Source organism: Polypterus senegalus, chromosome 14, assembly GCF_016835505.1.
Source record: "Polypterus senegalus isolate Bchr_013 chromosome 14, ASM1683550v1, whole genome shotgun sequence".
Lineage (NCBI taxonomy): Eukaryota > Metazoa > Chordata > Cladistia > Polypteriformes > Polypteridae > Polypterus > Polypterus senegalus.
Genome location: NC_053167.1, coordinates 17868564 through 17896071, shown reverse-complemented (window position 1 = coordinate 17896071; position 27508 = coordinate 17868564). Strand labels below are relative to the sequence as shown.

General features: G+C 40.6%; 1 protein-coding gene and 1 pseudogene across 1 annotated transcript in view; both read right to left on the bottom strand.

Annotated features, from left to right (window-relative positions):
• zfp64 (zinc finger protein 64 homolog (mouse)) overlaps positions 1–17742 on the bottom strand; it is a 42426-nt gene extending 24684 nt beyond the window's left edge. The window contains exons 1-3 of the mRNA XM_039734822.1: positions 17453–17742; positions 7646–7813; positions 688–834 (exon numbers count right to left, since the gene is read on the bottom strand). Of these exons, the coding sequence (XP_039590756.1) occupies positions 688–834; positions 7646–7813; positions 17453–17474 (337 nt within the window). The 5' untranslated portion in view covers positions 17475–17742. The remainder of the gene's footprint in view (positions 1–687; positions 835–7645; positions 7814–17452) is intronic.
• On the bottom strand, positions 14270–14492 carry LOC120515300 (annotated as a pseudogene).
• Positions 17743–27508: the final 9766 nt, after the last annotated feature.

Genomic DNA, 27508 nt, shown 5'->3' with positions numbered 1-27508 from the left:
CAGCACTGAATCAGCTGTAGAATACAATACAGGGAGGAGGCAGGCTTGTCTGACACTGACTGTGCCTTTGTCTGGATTGTATGACTCCTTTTCTACAATCTGACAGTAATTTTACAAACACGTATCCTTACATGTGATAGTTCTGTATTTAGAACTGTACTTATGTGGCATAATCTACTCTTGCATTTCGCTTTCAGAGTTGGTATGTCATTCGTTTTTTTTCTTGTATTCTGAGAGAGTCAAGACTGGGGGATTGACTAAAAATAGGGCCTGTTAAGGCATTCCTTGTGTGATTTTGACCTATACAAGAAAAAAATTGTCATTGTTAGTGTAATATTTCAAAAAGATTTTCCTATTTAGTATGGTCTTATACCCTTTTTTACCCCCCTTTCTTTGCTTTACTCTTTCTTTTTCGTACTTTCCTTCTATGGAAAAAAGCTATAAAAACATGTTTAATTTATAACTTTAAACAAGAAATTAAGTTTATTTGTTTTCTTTACAGACATTTTGACTTTGTTTTTTTTGCAAATGAAAGACCAGATGGATGTCTGGATTAAGAAGAAAACATATGTGTTATAAAACTTAAGTACAACCTTAAAAAAGAGCAATGTTTAAATCATAGAAATAGCATTAAAAATTCCATAACTTTTCTTTAAATTCATAACAAAGCAAACAAACTTCTACTACCTGGAAAGGAGCAGGCCATTTTCTTTGCTGTGACTGTGGGCCGAACCTTTTTCAAAGATGCTATCTGTGATTTAGTTTGAGCCTTCTTATTGTCATTGGGCATACATGGCTGGCATGTCTCTTCAAAACTAAATTCTGGACTGGTTTCTATAAAAAGAAAAATAGTATTATGTGAGAACACATAATGGTTTTTTAACAGTTTTACTGTAATTATTGAGTTTTACAAATGTTTAAACTGTATGATAAAACTGAAGTCAACTATACATATCACTTCAGTCTGCTGTGACTACCAGTTTTTGATTAACAAAGACAACAAGCAAGTTGACTTCCTCTAGGATGGCTATGAATTGCCAATATTTCATATTCTAATAATGACTTTATAGCTCATATGTCTAAGTACATCATGAAATTAACCCCCTGGATATGCATCCTCTAATACATAACACAAGCCAACCCGCGGCGTACCATACACCGCATAATCAGGCCGGTTTTTTAATGATTTTTAAGCACAGGGAGAAAACTAACATTTGAAAAATCAGTAATGTAATAAATCAGCAAGAAAAGTAACATTGTAACAATGCACGGAACGAACCAACACACAATCGTCTGTGACTGAAAACCTCCAACTCGTCACTTGAGTCGCTGTCGTCTTTGCACAGTCCAGATGCACCTGTGAGTCACGTAGACTTTCCGTGTTCCAGCAGGAGCTTATAAGTTATAAGAGGACGCATGTTTGTCGCTGATGCAAATTGCTGTATGTAGCGTTTTAAAACAGTTTGCTATGGTGCACGCGGTCGTGCGTCATAACCGAAAACTGGGTTTTTAAAGACTGCTTACTTCATTGTGTTTTAACCTCAGTTGTAAAGGATTGTTTTAAGGATCCCATGGGATACCCTCGCAAACCGTTTTAAACGCTGTATATGGCGATTCACCTCCGGTGTGGCTCCTTCCGGCGTGCGCCATAGGTGTCTTACTTGTCGTCAGCGGCTTAGTGAATCCACGCCCCTTCCGGCGTGCTTTCCATGGTTGTCTTGCCTTTCCATGGGTGTCTTGCCTTAGTGAATTATATATATAGATTGTAAGTGATAAGAGATGTTTTAGAATGGATAGTTTAAAAATGTTTAAATGTCATAACCACTAGAAAATCCAAATACAGAAATTATAAAATGGGAAGAGAATTTAAATCATTTCAGCTCTTCTTAACATGGAACTATGAATGTGTCATAAAAATAAATAAAAAGAATCCAACAGCAGTCATCCTTCAAGAAGAAAATTCCATTAATAGTATTCCCATCAACAAGAAAAAGAATACATCATAAATTCAAAGTGAAGGCTTCTGTTTAAATAGCCTGAGAGTCATTTTAGATAGATATATAGATAGATACTTTATTAATCCCAAGGGTATCCCAAGTAATACCAAGTCTATTTAAGTGTCTTTCGGCAAACTTCAGGAGGCTTTCCTGTGTTATCTGGCCACTCTGCTCTGAATTTCAGATTAGTGGCGTGTTGCAGTGGCGGTTGTCTTTCTGGAAATTTCTACCATCCCCATACTGGTTCTCTGAAGCTCAGTCAGAATGATGATTGGCTTCTTGATCACCTCTCTTAACAAGGCCATTCTCTACAGATTGCTCAGTTTAGTCAGGCAGTCAGCTCAGAAAGAGAATTGAATATTCCATATTTCTTCCATTTAAAAATTATGGTGGCCACTATGGTCTTGGGAACTTTCAATGCTGCAGAACTTTTTTTGAAGCCTTCTCCAAATCTATATCTAAACAAAATCCTATCTCTAAGCTCCATAAGCAATATGAAATTTCAGTTTTATATTTTTAATAAATTTGCAAAACGACTAAAATTTTGTTTCAAATATTTTATTCTGCTGTATTAAGTGTTATTAGATGAGGGAAAAGATGAAATTAAACAATTTTAGCACAGGCTACAACATAACAAAACGTGAAAAAGTTAATGAGTGTAAATAATTTCTGAGGGCACAGTACATACGTATCAACGGAGTGAAATGTCATAAGCTCCAAAACAAATGTAACTGTTTATCATCTGAATAAAGTCTGTATTGCTTTCTCTAAGTATTTTATTTATTAGTAGATTATGTAAATTATGTGTTAGAGAGGCAGTGAGCAAGTACGAGGAAGAAATGAGGAAGGAGTTTACATCTGATGGCCCTATCAGGATTATTACCATAGTAACCATAAGAGGAGGCTGACACCAAATGGCATGTCAATAGATAGTTTTAGTATCTCCCTATGCAAGACTAGCTTTGTAAAACTATATTATATGTTTATGATTCCCTCTCTCTCTTTTCTGTTGCAGATTCTGGAAGCGGAAGGAGCTGAAGCATGCGCAGAGCAGCAGCAAGTGGAAGCTTAAGAGTGGCATCTCACACACACATATAGCAATGAGGAGAAGTAACCAGCAGTGCAAACTTGAAGCCAACAGTTTCCGCCTAGTGATTTAGCTGAATGCAGAAAGCACTGAATCTACTGCAGAAATGGAATAAGATGAACTTGGCGATGAACATAAGTTGCATCTGTTCTCTGTCAGTTGAGGGTATGTTTATATGTTGGGTGTACTGCAGCATGTACAGTTCAGATTTTCCGGCCAACAATATAGACGACTTCAGCTGCCAAAGTGTTTAGTTAATTTAGAGTTGGTTGGGAAAATATGCAAATTAGAGGACCACATTAGGAACTTGACAGCAAGATCACCAATTCAGACTCAGAACAGATTCTCAGCACTCTGTAGCATGTCTGTGGATCCTGAAAACAATAGAGTGCTCCTAATGGGCGATTCTATAGTGTGCAATGTTAGAATTCTAAACTATATTAAACTAGCAGTTAATGTTAAATGCTTCCCAGGGTGGAAATTTCTGACATTGAGGCTCAATTGGATCTTCTCACCAATTATGAATTATTGTTGCATAACAGCACTAACAATTTTTATTTACAGCAATCTGAGGTATTAAAGGAGAACAACTATAAAACAAAGCAAAGAATTTAATTGTGTCTGGCCCGTTACCAAAATTATATAGAAGGCATGCAATTTATAGCAGTTTGCATTCCCTTCACTGCTGGCTATAAACCTGATGTGCAAATAAAAGCATAGCCTTTGTGAGCAATTAGGTTGATTTTTGACAAAGACCTGGATTTTTCAAGAGAGACAGTCTTCATCGTAACTGGATGGCTTCTTTTGTTTAATCCCAAAATATAGCTTTGACACACATATACTTAATAATTAATGACCCATATCAAATTTACTCTTTCACTCTAAAACTATCATAGTACAGAAATTGTACTAACACATGTTGTAAACTACACTCTGTAATTGTGTTGTTACACTTAAACACAGCTTTTGACATAGTTACACAGGCTGAAAAATGTCACTGGCCTTATAGGCAATGTCCTTACCTGGTTTAGTTATTATTTATCAAATAAATTCCAGTACGTACAGAAATGTGCTAACAGTTTTCCATCATTATACACAGACATTATACAGAGATATGGTGTCCCGCATGGCCCAGTACTGGGACCTTTACTATTTTCACTGAGATTTATCATTACAAATCATAATGTTAATTTTCACTCGTACAAAGATGACACCCGGTTATACCATTCTTTTAGACCAAATAATGTTTTTCCGATATTGTCTTTAATTAGATGTTTAAGTGGATTAAAGAAGAAGATGGATGAGAACTACTTGTCTTTAAACACTATTAAAACAGACTCATATCATCATGTTAATTATTGGAGGGAATGATGCTGATCGCAACAATATTTTGTCATTATTGGAAGGAATGATGCTGATCGCAACAATATTTTGTCATTATTTAACGTGGTGGGAATCGCCACTAGTTTTAATGAATCAGCCAGCAATGTCATTTAAAACACACATTACAAAGCTGTACAAAACATGTTTCTTCCAGCTTAATAATGTTGGTAAATTAAGACTTTTTATAAATATGTGGGACACTGAGAAATTAATTCATGCATTTATTTCTAGTAGGATTGACAAATGAAATGTGGTGTTCACTGGATGTACTACTTGCTATTTATATAACTATCAGTTAATTCAAAATGGTACTGCAAGAATTATTGCAAGAATATAGGCTCCCAGTTAAGTTAAGGGCAGATTTCAAAATTCTCCTTTTAACAAATAAAGCCATAAATGGCCAAGGTCCAGCTTACTTATCTAAACTTAATCATTACTTACAAACCAGAGCGCACTTTAAGATCTCAAGATGCTGGGCTGCTAATTATTCAAAAAATTAACAAAATAATAGTGGGGGTTGAGCTTTTAATTACAGGACCCCAAAGCTGTGGAATAGACAGGACTGGTGTAAGAGGTGCCACTTCAATCTCAGCACTTAAATCCCATCTGAAGACTCACTACTTCAGTTTAGCATATCCAGACTACAGCTGATGATTAACTGCGAATGTGGCATCTCTGTTGTCAGTCATCATTACTAAAACGTAAGTAATATGATACAGTGCATCCAGAAAGTATTCACAGCACATCACTTTTTCCACATTTTGTTATGTTACAGCCTTATTCCCAAATGGATTAAATTCATTTTTTTCCTCAGAATTCTACACACAAAACCCCTTAATGACAACATGGAAAAGTTTACTGAGAAATCACATTTACATAAGTATTCACAGCCTTTGCCATGAAGCTCAAAATTGTGCTCAGGTGCATCCTGTTTCCCCGGATCATCCTTGATATGTTTCTGCAGCTTAATTGGTGTCCACCTGTAGTAAATTCAGTTGATTGGACATGATTTGAAAAGGCACACACCTGTCTATATAAGGTCCCACAGTTGACAGTTCATGTCAGAGCACAAACCAAGCATGACGTCAAAGGAATTGTCTGTAGACCTCCGAGACAGGATTGTCTCGAGGCACAAATCTGGGGAAGGTTACAGAAACATTTCTGCTGCTTTGAAGGTCCCAATGAGCACAGTGGCCTCCATCATCCGTAAGTGGAAGAAGTTCTAAACCACCAGGACTATTCCTAGACCTGGCCGGTCATCTAAACTGAGCAATCAGGGGAGAAGGGCCTTAGTCAGGGAGGTGACCAAGAACCCGATGGTCACTCTGTCAGAGCTCCAGAGGTCCTCTGTGGAGAGAGGAGAACCTTCCAGAAGGACAACCATCTTGGCAGAAATCCACCAATCAGGCCTGTATGGTAGAGTAGCCAGACGGAAGCCACTCCTTAGTAAAAGGCACATGGCAGCCCACCTAGAGTTTGCCAAAAGGCACCTGAAGGACTCTCAGACCATGAGAAACAAAATGGTCTGGTCTGATGAGACAAAGATTGAACTTTTTGGTGTGAATGCCAGGTGTCACGTTTGAAGGAAACCAGGCACCGCTCATCCCTAGGCCAATACCATTCCTACAGTGAAGCATGGTGGTGGCAGCATCATGCTCTGCGGATGTTTTTCAGCGGCAGGAACTGGGGGACTAGTCAGGATAAAGGTAAAGATGACTGCAGCAATGTACAGAGACAACCTGGATGAAAACCTGCTCCAGCACGCTCTTGACCTCAGACTGGGGTGACGGTTCATCTTTCAGCAGGACAACGACCCTAAGCACACAGCCAAGATATCAAAGGAGTGGCTTCAGGACAACTCTGTGAATGTCCTTGAGTGGCCCAGCCAGAGCCCAGACTTAAATCCGATTGAACATCTCTGGAGAGATCTTAAAATGGCTGTGCACCAACGCTTCCCATCCAACCTGATGGAGCATGAGAGGTGCTGCAAAGAGGAATGGGTGAAACTGGCCAAGGATAGGTGTGCCAAGCTTGTGGCATCATATTCAAAAAGACTTGAGGCTGTAATTGCTGCCAAAGGTGCATCGACAAAGTATTGAGCAAAGGCTGTGAATACTTACTGTATGTACATGTGATTTCACGTTTTTTTTATTTTTAATACATTTGCAAAAACCTCAAGTAAACTTTTTTCACGTTGTCATTATGGGGTGTTGTGTGTAAAATTCGGAGGAAAAAAATGAATTTAATCCATTTTGGAATAAGGCTGTAACATAATAAAATGTGGAAAAACTGATGCGCTGTCAATACTTTACGGATACAGTGTATTTAGAAATACTCGCCTACTCTGTTTCTCTTCTTGGCACTCGGTGCCACTGCTCTACTGCCAAGCTGTCTGCCTGCCCATGGAAAAGTTATCTCTGATAAAGGAGCATTGGAATCATGATGTGGAAGGGTTCTTTCATCAGATTGTTCGCCCAGCACCGACTCAGCTATGGCATTGCCAGTAGGGTGGAGGCAGCTTCTTGGCCAGGGTGTCCTGGACTCTGAACAAATCTGAATCCTCATATGTGGTATAATCCATTCTTACATTTTGCTTTGTAGCTTGTACTCTTACTATTGTATTGTATACCTGAGGTGGCAGTGATAGATTTGCCATCTAGATCTGCAAAGAGGATGTGGTCTGTTTAGTATATTGTATTGACCCCATTTTTTACACTTATTGCATGTCCAAACTACCCGGGAGGGGTCTCTCTCTCTCTGAATTGCCTTTTCCAATGTTTCTTCCATTTTTTCCTAAAAGGTTTTCTTTTTTTTTTTGAGTTTTAGACGGTCTTCTTTGGGAGTCAAGTCTTTGGTGGTGGGGGGTTGTTGATGGTTGGTTGTCAAAAAACAGGGCCTACAGGAACAGGAAGCCTACACCTATTCAGTACTGACTAGAATCCTGTCAAGGATGTTCATGCCCTGTAACTATTGGGTTAGGTTCCAATCCATTTTGATCGAATGTAAAGCTGGATAAATAATGGATGCCTAACTGACTGTTCAACTTTTCACATTTGTGAGAAAACAATACAAAATAATGTGATTGCTATGTCACTGGTTATAAAACAGTATTCTCCAAATGACAATCAATTGCCAGCTGTATGTTAGAGGAAAAATAACAGTAATCATATTTGTTTACCTGCAATCGTCTGAACAACGCTGGGAGCTGGAGGAGTATCTGAAGGCATCTGACACTCATTCTGCTTATGAGCAACAAACAGATCAAAGTTATTATATGCTTGTTTACAGGCACCACAGATATGAATGTCTGGACCAGGTTCAATGTCAATGTGAGCTCCTCCAGAAACTGCAAGAAAGAGGATGACTGTTACTCAAAGAAAGCTTGCTAAGAGCAGCAAAAATAATTACTAAATAAAACAGCAATTGTATTATTGTAAATGCTCAGTTCTTAACTTATTTACAATTACATTTCAGTCCTCAATCATTCTCTGCGTAGGTACTGTATATACTAGACAGACAAATAGCTTCAGATAATTTATATTTTTACTTTATCATGGTGTTTTGCCCTCCTTGTATAAATCAATTAAATTCCTTCTTCACAACCAGGAATACTAAGAAACCTAAGTAATATCCTAAGTCACTTTAGTTTTTGAAGGGATGTCCTGCAGAATAAATTTGTTGTAACATCTCCTTGCAAATGATTTTCTCTTATATCTTTTTCCAACAAGATTTAAGATAAAAAGCATGCTTGCATGTAATAGATGCATGCAGTTACACATTTAGTTTGTTTCTGGGCAGTGATGGGCAACAACATATTCCAGAAGCTTTGGGTGCAAGGAATAACACAACCCTGGACACAAGATTACAGGGAGTGCAGAATTATTAGGCAAGTTGTATTTTTGAGGATTAATTTTAATATGGAACAAACACAGTGCTATCAGTCAATCCAAAATGTTAATAAACCTGAAACCTGAATGTTTCACAACGGAAATGTGAGTGTGAACATCATCAGGGGAATACATATGTACGCACAATTATTAGGCAACTATTAGTGTGCAGATTTATTATGCAACTAAAGGAAAAATGAACATTTTCCCATCTCACTTGTTTATTTTCATCTGTTATAGTGAGAATAATAAACAAACACCTCAAAATTTACAAATAAACATCTCTGACATTTCAAAAAAAATAAATCAATCAATCAATGACCAATATAGCCACCCTTCTTTCCAATAACAGTCATAATCCTTTCCATTCATGGAGTCTGTCAGTTTCTTGATCTGTTGACGATCAGCTTTTTGTGGAGCAGTGACTACAGCCTCCCAGACACTCTTCAGAGAGGTGTATTGTTTTTCTCCCCCGTAAATCTAGCATTTAAGAAGTGCCCACAAGTTCTCGATAGGGTTTAGGTCAGATGAGGAAGGGGGCCATGTCATTATTCCTTCATCTTTAAGGCCTTTACTGGCTGGCCACGCAGTGGAGAACTTCGATGCAAGTGATGGAGCATTGGCCTGCATAAAAATCATGGTCTTTTTCCTGTATCACTGTTTGAAGAAAGTGTCTTCGAAAAACTGGCAGTAGGTTTGGGAGTTGATTTTGAGTTCATCTTCAACGCAAAAAGGTCCAACTAGCTCATCTTTATAAATACCAGCTCATACCAGTACCCCACCTCCACGTTGGAGTGGAGCTCTGTGCCCATTACTGATCCACAGGTCCATCCATCTGGTCCATCAAGAGTCACTCTCATCTCATCGGTCCATAAAACCTTTGAAAAAATCTGTCTTCAGATATTTCTTGGCCCAGTTTTGACGTTTCAACTTATGTTTCTTGTTCAGTGGTGGTTGGGTTTCAGCCCTCCTTACCTTGGCCATGTCTTTGAGCACTGAACACCTTGTACTTCTGGGCACTCCAGGTAGGTTGCAGCTCTGGAATATGAAAGTACTGGAGGATAATGGGTTCCTGGTAGCTTCACGTTTGATTCTTCTCAAATCTTTGGCAGCTAATTTGCGTCTTTTGTTCTCAACACGTTTCTTGCGACCCTGTTGACTATTTGCAACAAAATGTTTGATGGTTCTGTGATCACACACCAATATCTTAGCAATTCCAAAAGTGTTGCATCCCTCTGAAAGACTTTTTACAATTTTTGACTTTTCAGAGTCAGTTAAATCTCTTTTTTGGCCCATTTTGCCCGAGGAAAACTAGCTGCCTAATAATTCTGCACACCTTGATATAGGGTGTTGATCTCCTTAGGCCACACCCTCCCTCATTACACAAATACACATCACTTGACGTGCTTAAATCCAATAAGCATTCAAGTTAATACAGCTTGGAGTTGGAATATATGCATTAAAAATGATGATATGGTCAAAATACTCACTTGCCTAATAATTGTGCACACAATGTAATCTCCAAAATTAATTTAATTGCACATTAATGTGCTAATCTTTTGGGTTGAGGGAAGTAAACCCAAACAAGTATAGGTAAAACACTACAAACTCTACAAAGACACAGCCAGGTACATAACTAAAACACATAACACTGGATCCTGTCAACCACTGTCACAAACATCTTAAAAAAAACAAAAATTATATTCTTGGCTTAAGTATTTACAAAATATATATTAGTTAATAGTCAAATCATCTTTTGCTGCCATAATATATTCTTTTGAATAGTTCTCTATAGACTTGGCACATTGGTTAGGGCCAGGGCTGTATTCATATTATCTTCCAATTTAACAAGCATTATTCTGCTGTTGCCGTGTTGAACACTACTGTATATATTAAATGTCAAGAGGAATTGGCACTGTTACAAATTTCTTTGAATTTTTCAAAACACACAATACGTCAACATTATGCTTCAACATTTGACAGTTTTTAAAAATGACACAGTACCCTATAAAACAGGAAAAAATGTAATGATGGGATGAAAACCCACCACTACAGTGGGATGCAAAAGTTTGGGCAACCTTGTTAATAGTCATTATTTTCCTGTATAAATCTTTGGTTGTTACGATAAAAAATGTCAGTTAAATATATCATATAGGAGACACACACAGTGATATTTGAGAAGTGAAATGAAGTTTATTGGATTTACAGAAAGTGTGTAATAATTGTTCAAACAAAATCAGGCAGGTGCATAAATTTGGGCACCACAAAAAAGAAATGAAATCAATATTTAGTAGATCCACCTTTTGCAGAAATTACAGCCTCTAAACGCTTCCTGTAGGTTCCAATGAGAGTCTGGATTGTGGTTGAAGGTATTTTGGACCATTCCTCTTTACAAAACATCTCTAGTTCATTCAGGTTTGATGGCTTCCGAGTATGGACAGCTCTCTTTAACTCACACCACAGATTTTCAATTATATTCAGGTCAGGGGACTGAGATGGCCATTCCAGAATGTTTTACTTGTTCCTCTGCATGAATGCCTTAATGGATTTTGAGCAGTGTTTCGGGTCGTTGTCTTGTTGAAAGATCCAGCCCCGGTGCAGCTTCAGCTTTGTCACTGATTCCTGGACATTGGTCTCCAGAATCTGCTGATACTGAGTGGAATCCATGTGTCCCTCAACTTTGACAAGATTCCCAGTCCCTGCACTGGCCACACAGCCCCACAGCATGATGGAACAACCACCATATTTTACTGTAGGTAGCAGGTGTTTTTCTCTGTGTTCTTTTTCCTCCATGCATAACGCCCCTTGTTATGCCCAAATAACTCAATTTTAGTTTCATCAGTCCACAGCACCTTATTCCAAAATGAAGCTGGCTTGTCCAAATGTGCTTGAGCATACCTCAAGCTGCTCTGTTTGTGCTGTGGGCGGAGAAAAGGCTTCCTCTGCATCATTCTCGCATACAGCATCTCCTTGTGTAAAGTGTGCCGAATGGTTGAACGATGCACAGTGACTCCATCTGCTGCAAGATGATGTTGTAGGTCTTTGGTGCTGGTCTGTGGGTTGACTCTGACTGTTCTCACCATTCTTCGCTTCTGTCTATCCAAAATCTTTCTTGGTCTGCCACTTCGAGCCTTAACTTGAACTGAGCCTGTGGTCTTCCATTTCCTCAATATGTCCCTAACTGTGGAAACAGACAGCTTAAATCTCTGGGACAGCTTTCTGTATCCTTCCCCTAAACCATGACGGTGAACAATCTTTGTCTTCAGGTCATTTGAGAGTTGTTTTGTGACCCCCATGTTGCTACTCTTCAGAGAAAATTAAAGGAGGAGGGAAACTTACAATTGACCCCCTTAAATACTCTTTCTCATTATAGGATTCACCTGTGTATGTAGGTCAGGGGTCACTGAGCTTACCAAGCCAATCTGAGTTCCAATAATTAGTTCTAAAAGTTTTGGAATCAATAAAATGACAACGGTGCCCAAATTTATGCACCTGCCTGATTTTGTTTGAACAATTATTGCACACTTTCTGTAAATCCAATAAACTTCATTTCACTTCTCAAATATCACTGTGTGTGTCTCCTATATGATATATTTAACTGACATTTTTTATCATAACAACCAACGATTTATACAGGAAAATAATGACTATTAACAAGGTTGCCCAAACTTTTGCATCCCACTGTATTTAAGTTTTTTTTTTTGCCATGTATTTATTTGCTAATTAAAAAAATACTGTTACACATCCAAGCTGGATGGGAGGAAATTTTATGTATATGTCAGAATTTAAGACCAAATAAATGCACGATTTTATGTTACCAAACAATTGCATAGAATATGTGATGTGCCTGCACCTTGCTATTAATGCACATGTTTTCAGTGGAACTTGATAAACACTATATTTCCCAAAAGTATCGGGATACCCACCTAAATCAATGAGTTTGGGTGTTCCAATCACTTCCGTGGCCACAGATGTATAAAATCAAGCACCTAGGCATGCAGACTGCTTCTACAAACATTTGTGAAAGAATGGGCCACTCTCAAGAGCTCAGTAAATTCAAACGTGGTCTCATGATAGGATGCCATCTGTGTAATAAGTCCATTCTTGAAATTTCCTTGCTACTAAATATTCCACAGTCACCTGTTAGTGGTATTATAACAAAGTGGAATCAATTGGGAACAAAAGCAACTCAGCCATGAAGTGGTAGGCCATGTAAAATTACAGAGCAGGGAGAGCACATCCTGAAGCGCACAGTATCCAGAAGTCACCAGCTTTCTGCAGAGTCAATACCTACAGACCTCCAAAAGCTCAAGAACAGTGCGTAGAGAGCTTCTTGGAATGGGTTTCCATTGCAAGTGCAATGCAAAGCGTCGGATGCAGTGGTGTAAAGCACATCATCACTGGACTCTAGAGAAGTAGAGACGTGTCCTCTGGAGTGATGAATCACACTTCTCTGTCTGGCAATCTGATGAACAAGTCTGGGTTTGGTGGTTGCCTGGTAAACGGCACAAGTGTAAAGTTTGGTGAAGGGGGATTATGGTGCGGGGTTGTTTTTCAGTGGTTGGGCTTGGCCCCTTAGTTCAAGTGATTGGAACAAAGCCATTTTGGACAATTTCATGCTCCCAACTTTGTGGGAACAGTTTGGGGATGGCCCCCTTCCTGTTCCAACATGACTGCACACCAGTGCACAAAGCAAGGTCTATAAAGAAACGGATGAGCAAATTTGGTGAGGATGAACTTGACTGGCCTGCACAGAGCCCTGACCTCAACCCAACAGAACACATTTGGAATGAATTAGAGAGGAAACTGTGAGCCTGGCCTTTTCGTCCAACATCAGTGCCTGACCTTACAAATGCTCTCCTGGAAGAATGGTAAAAAATTCCCATAAACACATTCCTAAACCTTGTGATAAGTCTTCCCAGAAGAGCTGAAGCTGTTATAGCTGCAAAGGGTGGGCCAACTCCATATTAAAGCCTATATATTAAGAATGGAATGTCATTAAAGTTTGTGTGTGTGTGTGTGTGTAAAGGCAGGTTTCCAAATACTTTTGGCAATATACAGCAGTGTATGTATATTCAGTAAGTAAAATAACAAGTTTCATAATTGCTGTATCTGTCTCATTGGTTTACTGTTTGTGTAAGTATAAAAACCCAACAGCCTCCTTAACCTATTTTGTCCATTCTTGTACTGCCCTGGTGGCCACTGAACAATGGGTTTATATGCAGGTATGAGCTGTACCAAATTATGGTTAGATTTGCCCAAAGATGGCAAAACAACAAAGTTATATGCCTCTTAAATATTTGCATATAACAAGTCCGAAGTTCGATTTTTCCTTGTTGTACAGTCTGCAAATTTGTAAAAACTGATGTGGGTGGAGGAAACTGAATCACTGTTGCAGTCCCCAGAAATTGTGATGAAAGTGCTGGAATGCTCATTACCAAATAATAACACTTGTTTACATTTATATAGTGGTTTTCTCACTACTTAAATCACATTTCAAAGTAAGTGGTGAGTGACTTCAACCACCACTAATGTGTAGTATCCACCTGGCTGGCAGTCATTTTTGCACCAGTACGGTGACCACACACAAGCTCTTAGGGTTTATACTTCATGCTCAGAACACTTACATGCATGCATCATGGCTGCCATGTGTTCCTAGTGTTGTTTGCATGTGTCCTCTGAGCATGTCGTCAGAAATTAATGTGACTTGTGTGTGAGTTGCAGTACAAGCAAAAATATGGGTGATGTGTGTGTTCAAATGTAGATATGTGACATCAGCATCATTGTTTACTTTTAACATCTGACTGTAGGCTTGCAGCTCCAACAGGATCAAACTGCAATTTTTGACCACCACAAGCAGCTCTACATTCAGGTCATATACCTGCACTTTCATTGTAATATATCTTGTGTTGCACAATTTTTCATTCACAAAAACAGAAAGTCCAACTGTTTTTTTCCTATTGCTTTCCATTCTGCTTCTGTTTGTTCATAAGATTTTAAATCCATCTAGTGAAACCATGGAGGCCGGTCTTGCAGCTCTATGCCATGACTCTGTGACCAGGAGACGTATCAGATATTAAACTGATAAGAACATACTGTATACTACACATGCTCTAACCCTAAAGGCCGAGAAACTACTGTTAGCCTGTTTAATGGCTTCTGAAGACTGCCTGGAGGTTGATACTCATGAGTCCAATATGACTCCTAAATCCTTCTAATAAGCCATACTTTAAAGTTTTAAACCCTCTATTGTGTTATCAAATCTAACATTTCTACTTGCAGCATTTACATTTACTTATGTTAAATTTCATTTGCCACAAATCTGCCCAAACCTGTATGCTGTTGAAGTCCCTCTGTAACAATTCTAAAGATACTAGATTATCTGCCAATACACCTAGCTTGACATCAGCAGTAACCTTAACCGGGATGTTGCTCATATTCCTATCCAACTCATTTATATATACTAAAAATAGCAGTGGCCCCAGCAATGACCCTTGAAGTACGCCACGCTTAACATTTTCCAATTCTGATAAAGTTCCTTACACCTTGTACTTCCTGTGTTTTAGCCAGTTCTGCACCAATCTACACACTGCACCCTGAACTCTAACTTTGTTTAATTTGATGGCCAACCTCTCATGTAGGATCTTATCAAATGCTCATTAACTGAGTTTATGTGTGTGACATCATGGCAGTCATTTTTCCTCATTAACAGAACTTGGAAATATAATCCTTTTAATGTCATTAGAAACCCAGACCCATCTTTGTGATAATATTTTTTCTGTTTCACTGTTGGTGAATTTAAACTTTTGTCAGTGTGTTTTTTCTATGGATTTTTATCTTTCTGTGCACCAAACCCCTAGAACTCGCTCTCTTTTTTCACTACAATGTATTATATTATATATATACAATTATATAACTATAAGAACCTAGAAAAACTAGGAGGTACATTTTTTGTGCCTTCTGATGTTTCATTATAAAAATACAATACTGAATAATAATGTGCATAAATAATTCTTTAACATTTATGTTCTTCAAATGGACTTTTAATCTTAGTCAGAACAAATGAAAGCAACTAAGTGAAAGAGTAATGAAATTGAAAATGAATTCAAAACTACAGAAAATAAATAGTTGATGATATTATCAGACAGTAAATCACATGCCAATTCCTTGTCTAATTTTATGTTCCACATTAATGCAACTAAATAACCGGTCAGTGTGTTTTATGGCAGAAAATCAAGAAGTCACTTTTTTTAAGACAATGGTCACAAATAATATCCATTCTAGTAGGTTTAGAGGACACGACAAGAGTTTGCAGTAATTCCCCAGAATCTTCTTTTACACATGTCATGAAGATGTGTGCAAAAAACAAACTTTTGTAATTTAAGCAACATGACATAAAGACCAATTAATTAAATATATTGCCACACAGGGCAAAGAAAAAGAAACAACACAATAAAAACAGCAGGAGCCAATACTGCAGGAAGACCACAAACAATAGATTGAAGATTTTTCTAATGTTACAAGCAGAAAAAAAACTATCCTACTGTTGGTTAATAAAATATTTCCCCAGTCAGAATCACAGTACCATTATATAAAGTGGCTCTTGTTCAGAAAGTGGATGCCACTTGTTTTTAAGATTAGGCACCTACTCTAAATTTTTAAGATTAGGGATCCTGGTGTACCTGGCCTTACCACCACAAGCCTTAAGTTCAGGGTTTGTAGTAGGGGTAGGCCAGTCTAAAACAAACAACAAGAAAGAGATGGCGACCGCTTTCTGAGCAAGACCTTATAAAGTACTTGATTACCTTTATAACTCAGGATTTAGCTTTTTTTTTTTTTTTTTACATTTACTGGAACAGAAAATAGCAATGTAATGCATCAATTTACAACTCTGTGTTGCAATAATTTTTGCTCTTCTCCTGCTAAAAAAAAAATATGTAATATGTGTATGTGCACTTTATATTTGTATGTATAGTACATAATACATACTATTTAAAGTTATTTTCCTATACTTTATTACAAGGAATGTAGGGTTTATTTATTTATTTACTTACTTAAACTATACTGGTTTTCCCAGTTGCTCTTGTTTCTTCGAACAATCACAGACTAACAACTCTGTGCTGGTCTAGTGTGTGTAAGTGTGCCCTATGATGGCCTGAGCATGTTCTGTGCTGGTTTCTTCAATCCACTCAATACTGCTGGGACTTAAAAATACGCATTTAAGAAGTGTTTAATTCTGAAACTGGAGAGCCACAGTATCTGCCGATGTTCATTGTTTTCTCCTCATATATTTGGACTTCTATTCCAACTAAATATACAGTAATTTTCCAATTTAAACTTATAAACGGGGAAAACAACTGCAAATTGCAGAGTCATATTTTAAGTAATATGCTTCTTGCTAAAGCAAGAATTTAATCCTTTAGAAAAGGTTGCTCAAGCTTCTTTTTTCCCCAGTGAATTTCAAACAAGATCTAATTTGCCTTTAACTCCAAGGATTTATCCGCTTTTTAGAAGCAATGAGATGACCTTGAGCATCTATTTCGATGACTGTCATTCTACTGCAATGAAAGCCCAACGGTATCATAATTGCCAGGAACTGTGCAGGAAGCCGGACGTTTTTAAATGGGATGAGTGGTATGGAACCTATGCGTCACCAGATTATGTTTACTGAGGATCTGGATGGGACACACTGGACATGCAAAGAACTTAACCATCTAAACTTTTCTTGGTCACAAAGAGACGCGGTTACTGCAGTTTTAAATCTGAACTGTAGCGTCTGACAAGGGCACGCAATTTAAAAGGACCTTGTGATATCATCTGCACTAAGTGTTTTTTTAAACAGACTCTCAAAATAAAGTGCCAGAGTGTGAAAAGACATGGTGGTTCGCAGAATAGTTGTTTCCAAGTGATAATTTGATCCGCCCTCTGTGTAACTTACCAATAACATGAGGTGATCCAAGAAAGAGCACCGGCATTTGTTCGGTACCGTCGGAGTGCTTTTAAGCAGACTTCAGCCCACTGCCCTACGCTTCAGAGGCTGCCGAGATAGTCACTGAATACGTGAGGAGTGGATGTCTTTGGACTTAAATTTCTCTTACCTGTAGCGCTAAATGATGCCATAAGAGGTGCGCCACTGAATGCGAATAAAATCAATTTCTGTCTCCCCGGATTGCTTTCTCACGCCGTATCAACAACCCGTTCTTTTTGAATACATAACCTCCTCTTGTGCACTCGCATTAGCGATCACAAACCTCAAGCGCGACATTTCACGGCAGGGGCGCGCTTCGCTTTGCGGTTCTCATTTACGGAAGCACATGTGTACTGAACAGGGGGACGGCTGTGTTTGGAGCGAACAGCGCCGACTGGTTGAACAAGTAAGAAACGTTTGTGCGCATAAGCGAAAGTATATTTTTAGATTTAAAAAGAAAATCCGATGCGTCCGAATGTTCAACCTTCTGTCAATAAACAAACTGTGAGCTGGAAATCTCCCCACGAGTACCTGCGAAGTCGGACGATTTAAATTGGATGCTATCCAGGCTCGGTTCTAGAATGCACTGCCAAGATGGACTTTCGAAATTTTGGGTTGGACTTATTTTTCTCAAGTTATGTTGACTTTATGTACCTTAAAATTAAGTCAAAGTCAAGGAGTTGACGCCGGGTTATCAAGGATATGTAGTAAAGTACCAGAGGTGAATATTAAAATTAAATTGCATTCATTTTTACTTAATTAATATTAAACATACTGTATGTCAAGTAACAAAAAAAGCTTTTATAGAAGGTGAGAGAAAAGTTTTTAAAATAGGTTACTTGAATTGAACAAAATCATTATCAGAATAACTTTAAAAATAAAACATTGTAAGTTTGTCTTTTAAAAATTGCATATCTCAGGTAGGGGTGGCACAGTGGTGCACTGTTGCCTCGCACTAAGGGTTTACATTCCGGGTCCTCTCTGCATCTTCACCCCCATGTTGGTGTGGGTTTCCTTCCACTGTCCAAAGATTAGGTTAGGTGAATTAGCAATACTAAATTATACTATGTGTGTGCGTTTGACCTACAATGGACTGGTTCCCTTGGCGGGATTTGTTCCTGCGTTGTGCCCAGTGCTAGATGGGATAGGCTACAGCGACCCTTGGTCTGGATTATGCAGGTTGGAAAATCACATGACATATCTCTGGTAACAAACCACTTTTTTGACTTTCATCATGACCTTAAAATGGAAGTTCATTTACAGACAAAAATGGTATAACTTTGCCAATACTTTTTACCTAATATCAATTTCTTTCTACTTGATTTTGCTAAAGTCCTGTTTTACTGAATATTCCAGCCAAAGCCAGGACTTGTACCAGGTTGAGCCGAAAAATCTAGCATGTCACTGTTAAGTTCATCAGTGATGTTTATCAACATCGATTTTACTCCATTCAGACTTGCCCTCAGCTTTGGTGCTTTTGACAGGACTTTTTTGTAACAGTTTTATTTGAGTGTTGGTGTATTATTACAATAGATAGGACTGCATTTACACTAATGTAATTGGGCTGTTTTTTAAGTCTAAGTCTTACAAAATTATGGAAAAGATTAAATTTGGCAAACAGTGCAGAATTAGGGAATAATTGTATCTTTTGTCATACATACACAAATATTGAAGATTGATGGCCCAACCTGTAGTAGTCACCAATGTTCTGACAAACTAAATGACATCACACTGAATTTTCAGGCTGTGTCATTTTCAAATCAATCAAAAAGAGTCAGTGCATCTTCTCTCAATTTGATTGTGTGGTCAAGGAGCATGATAGGGTGGACAATACCAGTAGTGAAGGAGTGTCACCATTATACATCAAAATTTTGACAGGTGTATGTACTACCACCTGGCATTTCTGGTACCCACCATATGTCGTCCATCCATCCATCCTCTTCCGCTTATGTGGGGTCGGGTCGCTGGGGCAGCAGCTTAAGCAGAGAGGCCCAGACTTCCCTCTCCCCAGCCACTTCTTCCAGCTCTTCCGGAGAATCCCAAAGGCGTTCCCAGGCCAGCCGGGAGACATAGTCCCTCCAGCGTGTCCTGGGTCTTCCCCGGGCCTCCTCCCGGTTGGGCGTGCCGAACACCTCACCAGGGAGGCGTCCAGGAGGCATCCTGATCAGATGCCGAGCCACCTCATCTGACTCCTCTCGATGCGGAGGAGCAGCGGCTCTACTCTGAGCCCCTCCCGGATGACTGAGCTTCTCACCCTATCTTTAAGGGAAAGCCCAGACACCCTGCGGAGGAAACTCATTTCAGCCCCTTGTATTTGCGATCTCGTTCTTTCGGTCACTACCCATAGCTCATGACCATAGGTGAGGGTAGGAACGTAGATCGACTGGTAAATTGAGAGCTTTGCCTTATGGCTCAGCTCTTTTTTCACCACGACAGACCATGCAGAGCCCGCATCACTGCGGATGCGCACCGATCCGCCTGTCGATCTCACGCTCCATTCTTCCCTCACTCGTGAACAAGACCCCGAGATACTTGGAACTCCTCCACTTGGGGCAGGATCTCTCCCCAACCCTGAGAAGGCACTCCACCCTTTCCGGCTGAGGACCATGTCTCGGATTTGGAGGTGCTGATTCTCATCCCAGCCGCTTCACACTCAGCTGCGAACCGATCCAGAGAGCTGAAGATCACGGCCTGATGAAGCAAACAGGACAACATCATCTGCAAAAGCAGTGACCCAATCCTGAGTCCACCAAACCGACCCCTTCAACACCCTGGCTGCGCCTAGAAATTCTGTCCATAAAAGTTATGAACAGAATCGGTGACAAAGGGCAGCCCTGGCGGAGTCCAACTCTCACTGGAAACGGACTCGACTCACTGCGGCAATGCGGACCAAGCTCTGACACCGGTTGTACAAGGACCGAACAGCCCTTATCAGGCGGTCCGGTACCCCATACTCCCGGAGCACCCCCCACAGGATTCCCAAGGGACACGGTCGAATGCCTTTTCCAAGTCCACAAAACACATGTAGACTGGTGGGCAAACTCCCATGCACCCTCCAGGACTCTGCTAAGGGTGAAGAGCTGGTCCACTGTTCACACCAGGACGAAAACCACACTGTTCCTCCTGAATCCGAGGTTCACTATCCGACGGACCCTCCTCTCCAGAACCCCCGAATAGACTTTTCCAGGGAGGCTGAGGAGTGTGATCCCTCTATAGTTGGAACACACCCTCCGGTCCCCCTTTTTAAAGAGGGGACCACCACCCGGTCTGCCAATCCAGAGGCACTGTCCCGATGTCCATGCGATGTTGCAGAGGCGTGTCAACCAAGACAGTCCTACAACATCCAGAGCCTTAAGGAACTCGGCGTATCTCATCCACCCCGGGGCCCTGCCACCAAGGAGTTTTTGACCACCTCAGTGACCTCAGTCCCAGAGATGGGAGAGCCCACCTCAGAGTTCCCAGTCTGCTTCCTCACTGGAAGGCATGTTAGTGGGATTGAGGAGGTCTTCGAAGTACTCCCCACAACGTCCAGAGTCGAGGTCAGCAGCGCACCATCCCCACCATATACGGTGTTGACACTGCACTGCTTCCCCCTCCTGAGACGCCGGACGGTGGACCAGAATCTCCTCGAAGCCGTCAGAAAAAGTCGTTCTCCATGGCCTCCAAACTCCTCCCATGCCCGAGTTTTGCCTCAGCAACAACCAAGCCGCATTCCGCTTGGCCTGCCGGTACCTATCAGCTGCCTCCAGAGACCCACAGGACAAAAAGTCCTATAGGACTCCTTCTTCAGCTTGACGGCATCCTCACGCGGTGTCCACCAACGGGTTCGGGGATTGCCGCCATGACAGGCACCGACCACCTTATGGCCACAGCTCCGGTCAGCCGCCTCAACAATAGAGGCACGGAACATGGCCCATTCGGACTCAATGTCCCCACCTCCCTCGGGCGTGGTTGAAGTTCTGCGGAGGTGGGAGTTGAAGCTACTTCTGGCAGGGGACTCTGCCAGCCGTTCCCAGCAGACCTTCACAACACGTTTGGGCCTACCAGGTCTGACGGCATCTTCCCCACCATCAAAGCCAACTCACCACCAGGTGGTGATCAGTTGACAGCTCCGCCCCTCTCTTCACCCGAGTGTCCAAGACATATGGCCGCAAGTCCGGCGACACACGACCACAAAGTCGATCATCAAACTGAGGCCTAGGGTGTCCTGGTGCCAAGTGCACATATGAACACCCTTATGCTTGAACATGGATTGTTCATAACGAACACTGTGACGAGCACAGAAGTCCAATAACAAGACACCGTTCGTGTTCAGATCGGGGGGGCCATTCCTCCTAATCACGACCTTCCAGGTCTCACTGTTATTGCCCAAGTGAGCATTGAAGTCTCCAAGCAAAACGAGGGAAGTCTCCAGAAGGTATGCCCTCTAGCACCCCCTCCAGAGACTCCAAAAAGGGTGGATACTCCAAACTGCTGTTGGCGATACGCACAAAAACAGTCAGGACCCTTCCCCACCCGGCGGAGGAGGCCACCCTCTCGTCCACGGGGTAAACCCCAATGCACAGGCTCCAAGTCGGGGGGGCAATAAGTATGCTCAAACCTGCTCGGCGTCTCTCACCGGGGGCAACGCTAGAGTGGTAGAGAGTCCAGCACCTCTCAAGCAGATTGGTGTCGAGGTTAGTCCGACTATATCTAGCCAGAACCTCTTGACCTCGCGCACTAGCTCAGGCTCCTTCCCCTTCAGAGAGGTGACATTCCACGTCCTAAAAGCCAGTTTCTGTAGCCAAGGATCAGACCACCAAGGTCCCGCCTTCGGCCATCACCCAACTCACACTGCACCCAACCTCCTTGGCCTCATCCCATAGGTGGTGAGCCCATGGGAAGGAGGACCCATGTTACCTTTTCTGGCTGAGCCCGGCCGAGCCCCATGGGTGCAGGCCCAGCCACCAGGTGCTCGCCATCGAGCCCCACCTCCAGGCCTGGCTCCAGAGGGGGGCCCCGGTGACCTGCGTCCGGGCAAGGGAAAACGTTGTCCAGAGTTTTTGCTCTTCATTGGAGATTTGTTGAACCGCTCTTTGTCTCATCCTTCACCTAGGACCATTTTGCCTTGGGTGGCCCTAACAGGGGCATAAAGCCCCAGACAACATAGCTCCTAGGATCACGGAACACGCAAACCCCTCCACCAGGATAAGGTGACGGTTCAAGGAGGGGTTCTGTCAGTTGTGCATAAGGAAAATGATCGGCCGATCTAAGCCTTCATCCTAAAAACTGGGGCTGATCATCTTTATGATCCGAGACGGACCTTCGGGACCCTGTAAGGTGTCAAAAGGTAAGTCATCAATGGTGCGGAACAGGCATCCCGCTCCTTTCTCGTACGGGGGTACGGCGGGTTAAATGTGTACAGAGAGCGTGAGTGACAGACCCAACAAGAGGATGTACAAAGAAATTTTAGAGAGAATCTATTACACACCCAAGGAACTTGGCAGTAAAGCCCAAAACACCCCATGGGCATCCCGTTACCTTTCCCACCTTGTAAAACCATGCCCTTTATAAAGCAAATCATAAAGTAGGAGACAACAAGGTGTCTTAAAGACAATAACTTTATTGATGCTATGTCTATATGCAATAATTGGTTTAGTGAACCAAATATTACAAATGTGTCCATCTGGTATGTATTTTTTTCTCTTGACATTCAGTACATTTTTCCCCTAAATGTTGAATAGAGCTAAACACATAAGCCCAGACGATTGAGCGACCAATTATGGTCATAATGAATCGTTTTCTAGCAGATATAAGGAGAAAACCTTCTATAGGTTGTATTACATGTCACAATAGGCAGGGACCTGGTTTTCCTTGTTCTGGCTGCTGAGTCTTGGTTCCTCTGACAACAGAAACACAAACAGTTAGCCAACAGAAAATATAACAAACAGATCTTGTTTAGCATGGATAATGCAATTTGCTTAGGTTTCTGTAAATCAATGTTGGTTTAAAAAAAAAAAAACAGTAATGGTAATTAGACAAGTTCAAAAGCTGCTGTCCGAATCTTGAACTTTGTTGCATGGTGCATCTTTTATATAAGCCGAAAGTGTTTACTTCAGCAACAAACTGCTTCAGACAGTTAAGAGTATGAATTTTACTGTTTCACAATTCTTAATCCACACAAGGGTTTAACCATATAAAACACCATGTGTATTAATCTTTTAATACTGATCTGTTGACAGATGCTGGAAACACAAGGGTGCATTTCCTCAGGATTAGATTCTAGTAAAAGACAAGTGTGCCCATCCTGAGCTTCGGAACCCAAACGGCATGCTAAACAAGACCCAGTTAATATATCTTACACAGGTGCAGACCACGTAAGGTACAACAGACTTTACATAATGCTTGATTAAAATCAATCCAGCTCTGTGACTGCAATGGCTGACAAGTGTTTGACAAATTATACACCGGTCTTGAGACTTCAGCCTTGAAGTTGAACAATCTTTAACACTGTGCTTAAATAAGTCACTAGCCATCTTAGAGTCACTCTATGGGGGGAAAAAAGAAAAGAAATGTCAAGCGAAAAAACGTGTTGGAATGGATGATTGGAAAATACACTTACAGTGTGCACAAACCAGCACAGCTGAGGTTCAAGTGATTGTTTCAACGATTGATGACCAGTGGCACGTAGATTTAGTAGAGATGTCTTATTACTCAAAATCCAATGATGGATATAAATTTATACTCACGTGTATCGATGTGCTCTCAAAATATGCTTGGGCTGTGTAAGTAAAAGGCCAAGACAGGGAAAGAAGTTTCTCGGGGTTTTAGTTTGATCTTTAGACAGGGTAAAGTTCCTAAGAAGCTACAGACAGACCAAGGCAAAGAATTTTATAACACATTGGTACTAAAACAGAACAATATTGTACATTTTGTCACGAAAAGTGATGTAAAGGCCAGCATAGTAAAATGATTCAATAGCACCTTAAAGTCCAAAATGTGGAAATATTTTACATATGCCAATACTTTTTGGTATATACAGTGATGTGAAAAACTATTTTCCCCCTTCCTGATTTCTTATTCTTTTGCATGTTTGTCACACAAAATGTTTCTGATCATCAAACACATTTAACCATTAGTCAAATATAACACAAGTAAACAGAAAATGCAGTTTTTAAATGATGGCTTTTATTATTTAGGGAGAAAAAAAATCCAAACCTACATGGCCCTGTGTGAAAAAGTAATTGCCCCTTGTTAAAAAATAACCTAACTGTGGTGTATCACACCTGAGTTCAATTTCCGTAGCCACTCCCAGGCCTGATTACTGCCACACCTGTTTCAATCAAGAAATCACTTAAATAGGAGCTGCCTGACACAGAGAAGTAGACCAAAAGCACCTCAAAAGCTAGACATCATGCCAAGATCCAAAGAAATTCAGGAACAAATGAGAACGGAAGTAATTGAGATCTGTCAGTCTGGTAAAGGTTATAAAGCCATTTCTAAAGCTTTGGGACTCCAGCGAACCACAGTGAGAGCCATTATCCACAAATGGCAAAAACATGGAACAGTGGTGAACCTTCCCAGGAGTGGCCGGCCGACCAAAATTACCCCAAGAGCACAGTGACGACTCATCCGAGAGGTCACAAAAGACCCCAGGACAACGTCTAAAGAACTGCAGGCCTCACTTGCCTCAATTAAGGTCAGTGTTCACGACTCCACCATAAGAAAGAGACTGGGCAAAACGGCCTGCATGGCAGATTTCCAAGACGCAAAACCACTGTTAAGCAAAAGAACATTAGGGCTCATCTCAATTTTGCTAAGAAACATCTCAATGATTGCCAAGACTTTTGGGAAAATACCTTGTGGACTGATGAGACAAAAGTTGAACTTTTGGAAGGCAAATGTCCGTTACATCTGGCGTAAAAGGAACACAGCATTTCAGAAAAGAATATCATACCAACAGTAAAATATGGTGGTGGTAGTGTGATGGTCTGGGGTTGTTTTGCTGCTTCAGGACCTGGAAGGCTTGCTGTGATAGATGGAACCATGAATTCTACTGTCTACCAAAAAATCCTGAAGGAGAATGTCCGGCCATCTGTTCGTCAACTCAAGCTGAAGCGATCTTGGGTGTTGCAACAGGACAATGACCCAAAACACACCAGCAAATCCAGCTCTGAATGGCTGAAGAAAAACAAAATGAAGACTTTGGAGTCGCCTAGTCAAAGTCCTGACCTGAATCCAATTGAGATGCTATGGCATGACCTTAAAAAGGCAGTTCATGCTAGAAAACCCTCAAATAAAGCTGAATTACAACAATTCTGCAAAGATGAGTGGGCCAAAATTCCTCCAGAGCGCTGTAAAAGACCCATTGCAAGTTATCGCAAACGCTTGATTGCAGTTATTGTTGCTAAGGGTGGCCCAACCAGTTATTAGGTTCAGGGGCAATTACTTTTCACACAGGGCCATGTAGGTTTGGATTTTTTCTCCCTAAATAATAAAAACCATCATTTAAAAACTGCATTTTGTGTTTACTTGTGTTATATTTGACTAATGGTTAAATGTGTTTGATGATCAGAAACATTTTGTATGACAAACATGCAAAAGAATAAGAAATCAGGAAGGGGGCAAATAGTTTTTCACCCCACTGTAGATGTCCTGTCAGACTTTCTGCAAAGTTATGACCAGTTTTCACACTACGATTAAAACAAAACCTGTAGATGTGACTAGAAAATGCTCTGAGTGTTTGGAAAATGGTCTATGGCAGGTCAGTGCAAAGAAAGTCTACTCCGTGCACTTTGAAAATAGGTGATCATGTCTGAGTTTCAAAATCAATAGGTGTATTTGAAAAAGGCTATGAGCAGTCGTTTACAGATGAAATATTTATTATTGTGGACTGCTTTAAACGAACCAAACCTGTATATAAACTAAAAGATTACACAGGTGATGAAATTCAAGGGATATTTTATGCAGAAGAGTTATAAAAATAAACCCCGATGCTAACCAGGTGTACCGCATTCAGAAAATTCTAGCCACTCATGGACGTGGTAGAAACAAGCATGTGTTGGTAAAATGGCCTGGTTGGGACAAGAAATTTAACAGTTGGGTCAAGGCTTCAGAAGTGAAAGACAAGGAGTTGAGAAAACAAGAAAATGTCTAAAGTCAGAAATGGATTTTATCCAACACTGCCAGAACTTTTTCCAACACGACAGCATCATTAACCGTTCATGTAGCCAAGACAACAGAACTGCCCAGAGACTGGGAGGTGGCATTGGTGGAACTGACTTACCCAACAAATGTTCATTTCCATCACCCAAGAAGCACAATTTACACTAATGAATGAGGAAACAAGAGAGCATGAAGTGACAGACCCAGAGACAGGATGTACAAGAAGGTTTTAGAGAGAGAATCTATTACACACCCAAGGAAACTGGCAGTGCAGCCCAAACACACCATGGGCATCCCATTACCTCAGCCACCTCCCAAACCATACCCTTTATAAAGCAAATCATAAAGGAGACACCAAGGTGTCTTAGAAACAATAACTTTATTGAATGATTCAGGGACACACACAGTTTGCATCCTTTTACCTCATGATCTTACCCAATCCATCTGTTATAACAGGATACATAAAGGAAGAGAAAAAAAGATAAAGATGCCTTAAAACAACAAGTTTATTGAAGCAAAATTCCAAACATAGCAATTAACATGTAGTCTTTGCTTTCAGAGTTGCACGCTGGAAAATATTCACACAAGCTTGTTTGTATATAGATCAGTAACCCATTTGAAAAGAAACAAAACATAAGAATTGTATACAAGTATGAGAACACAATCGAATTGCAAACCAGGTCCAAAACCATCACTGAACCAGTAATACCCCTAAATAAAAGTTTTAAGTCAGCACATATTTTATATATTTGTATTTCACTAAATTATGCAAGCCTATTTTCTCTGTTTGGAACAGAGCAGACCACAAAAAGCTGGTCCTCACAGGCTGAATCAGTTGTGCATACGAGTAAGCATTAACGGGTATCTCTCCCTGCTCAAACACCGATAACATAATCCACATTTCTCTTGACAGCTTTAAGAAAACAGGGGAAATTATACATTTTTAGCATAGCACACACACAGGACACAAGCCTAGCTTTTCTAGCCCTTAGGAGCATAAATAAGCTAGGTCTATAAGCCCAAGAACGTTTTTAGACAGGCA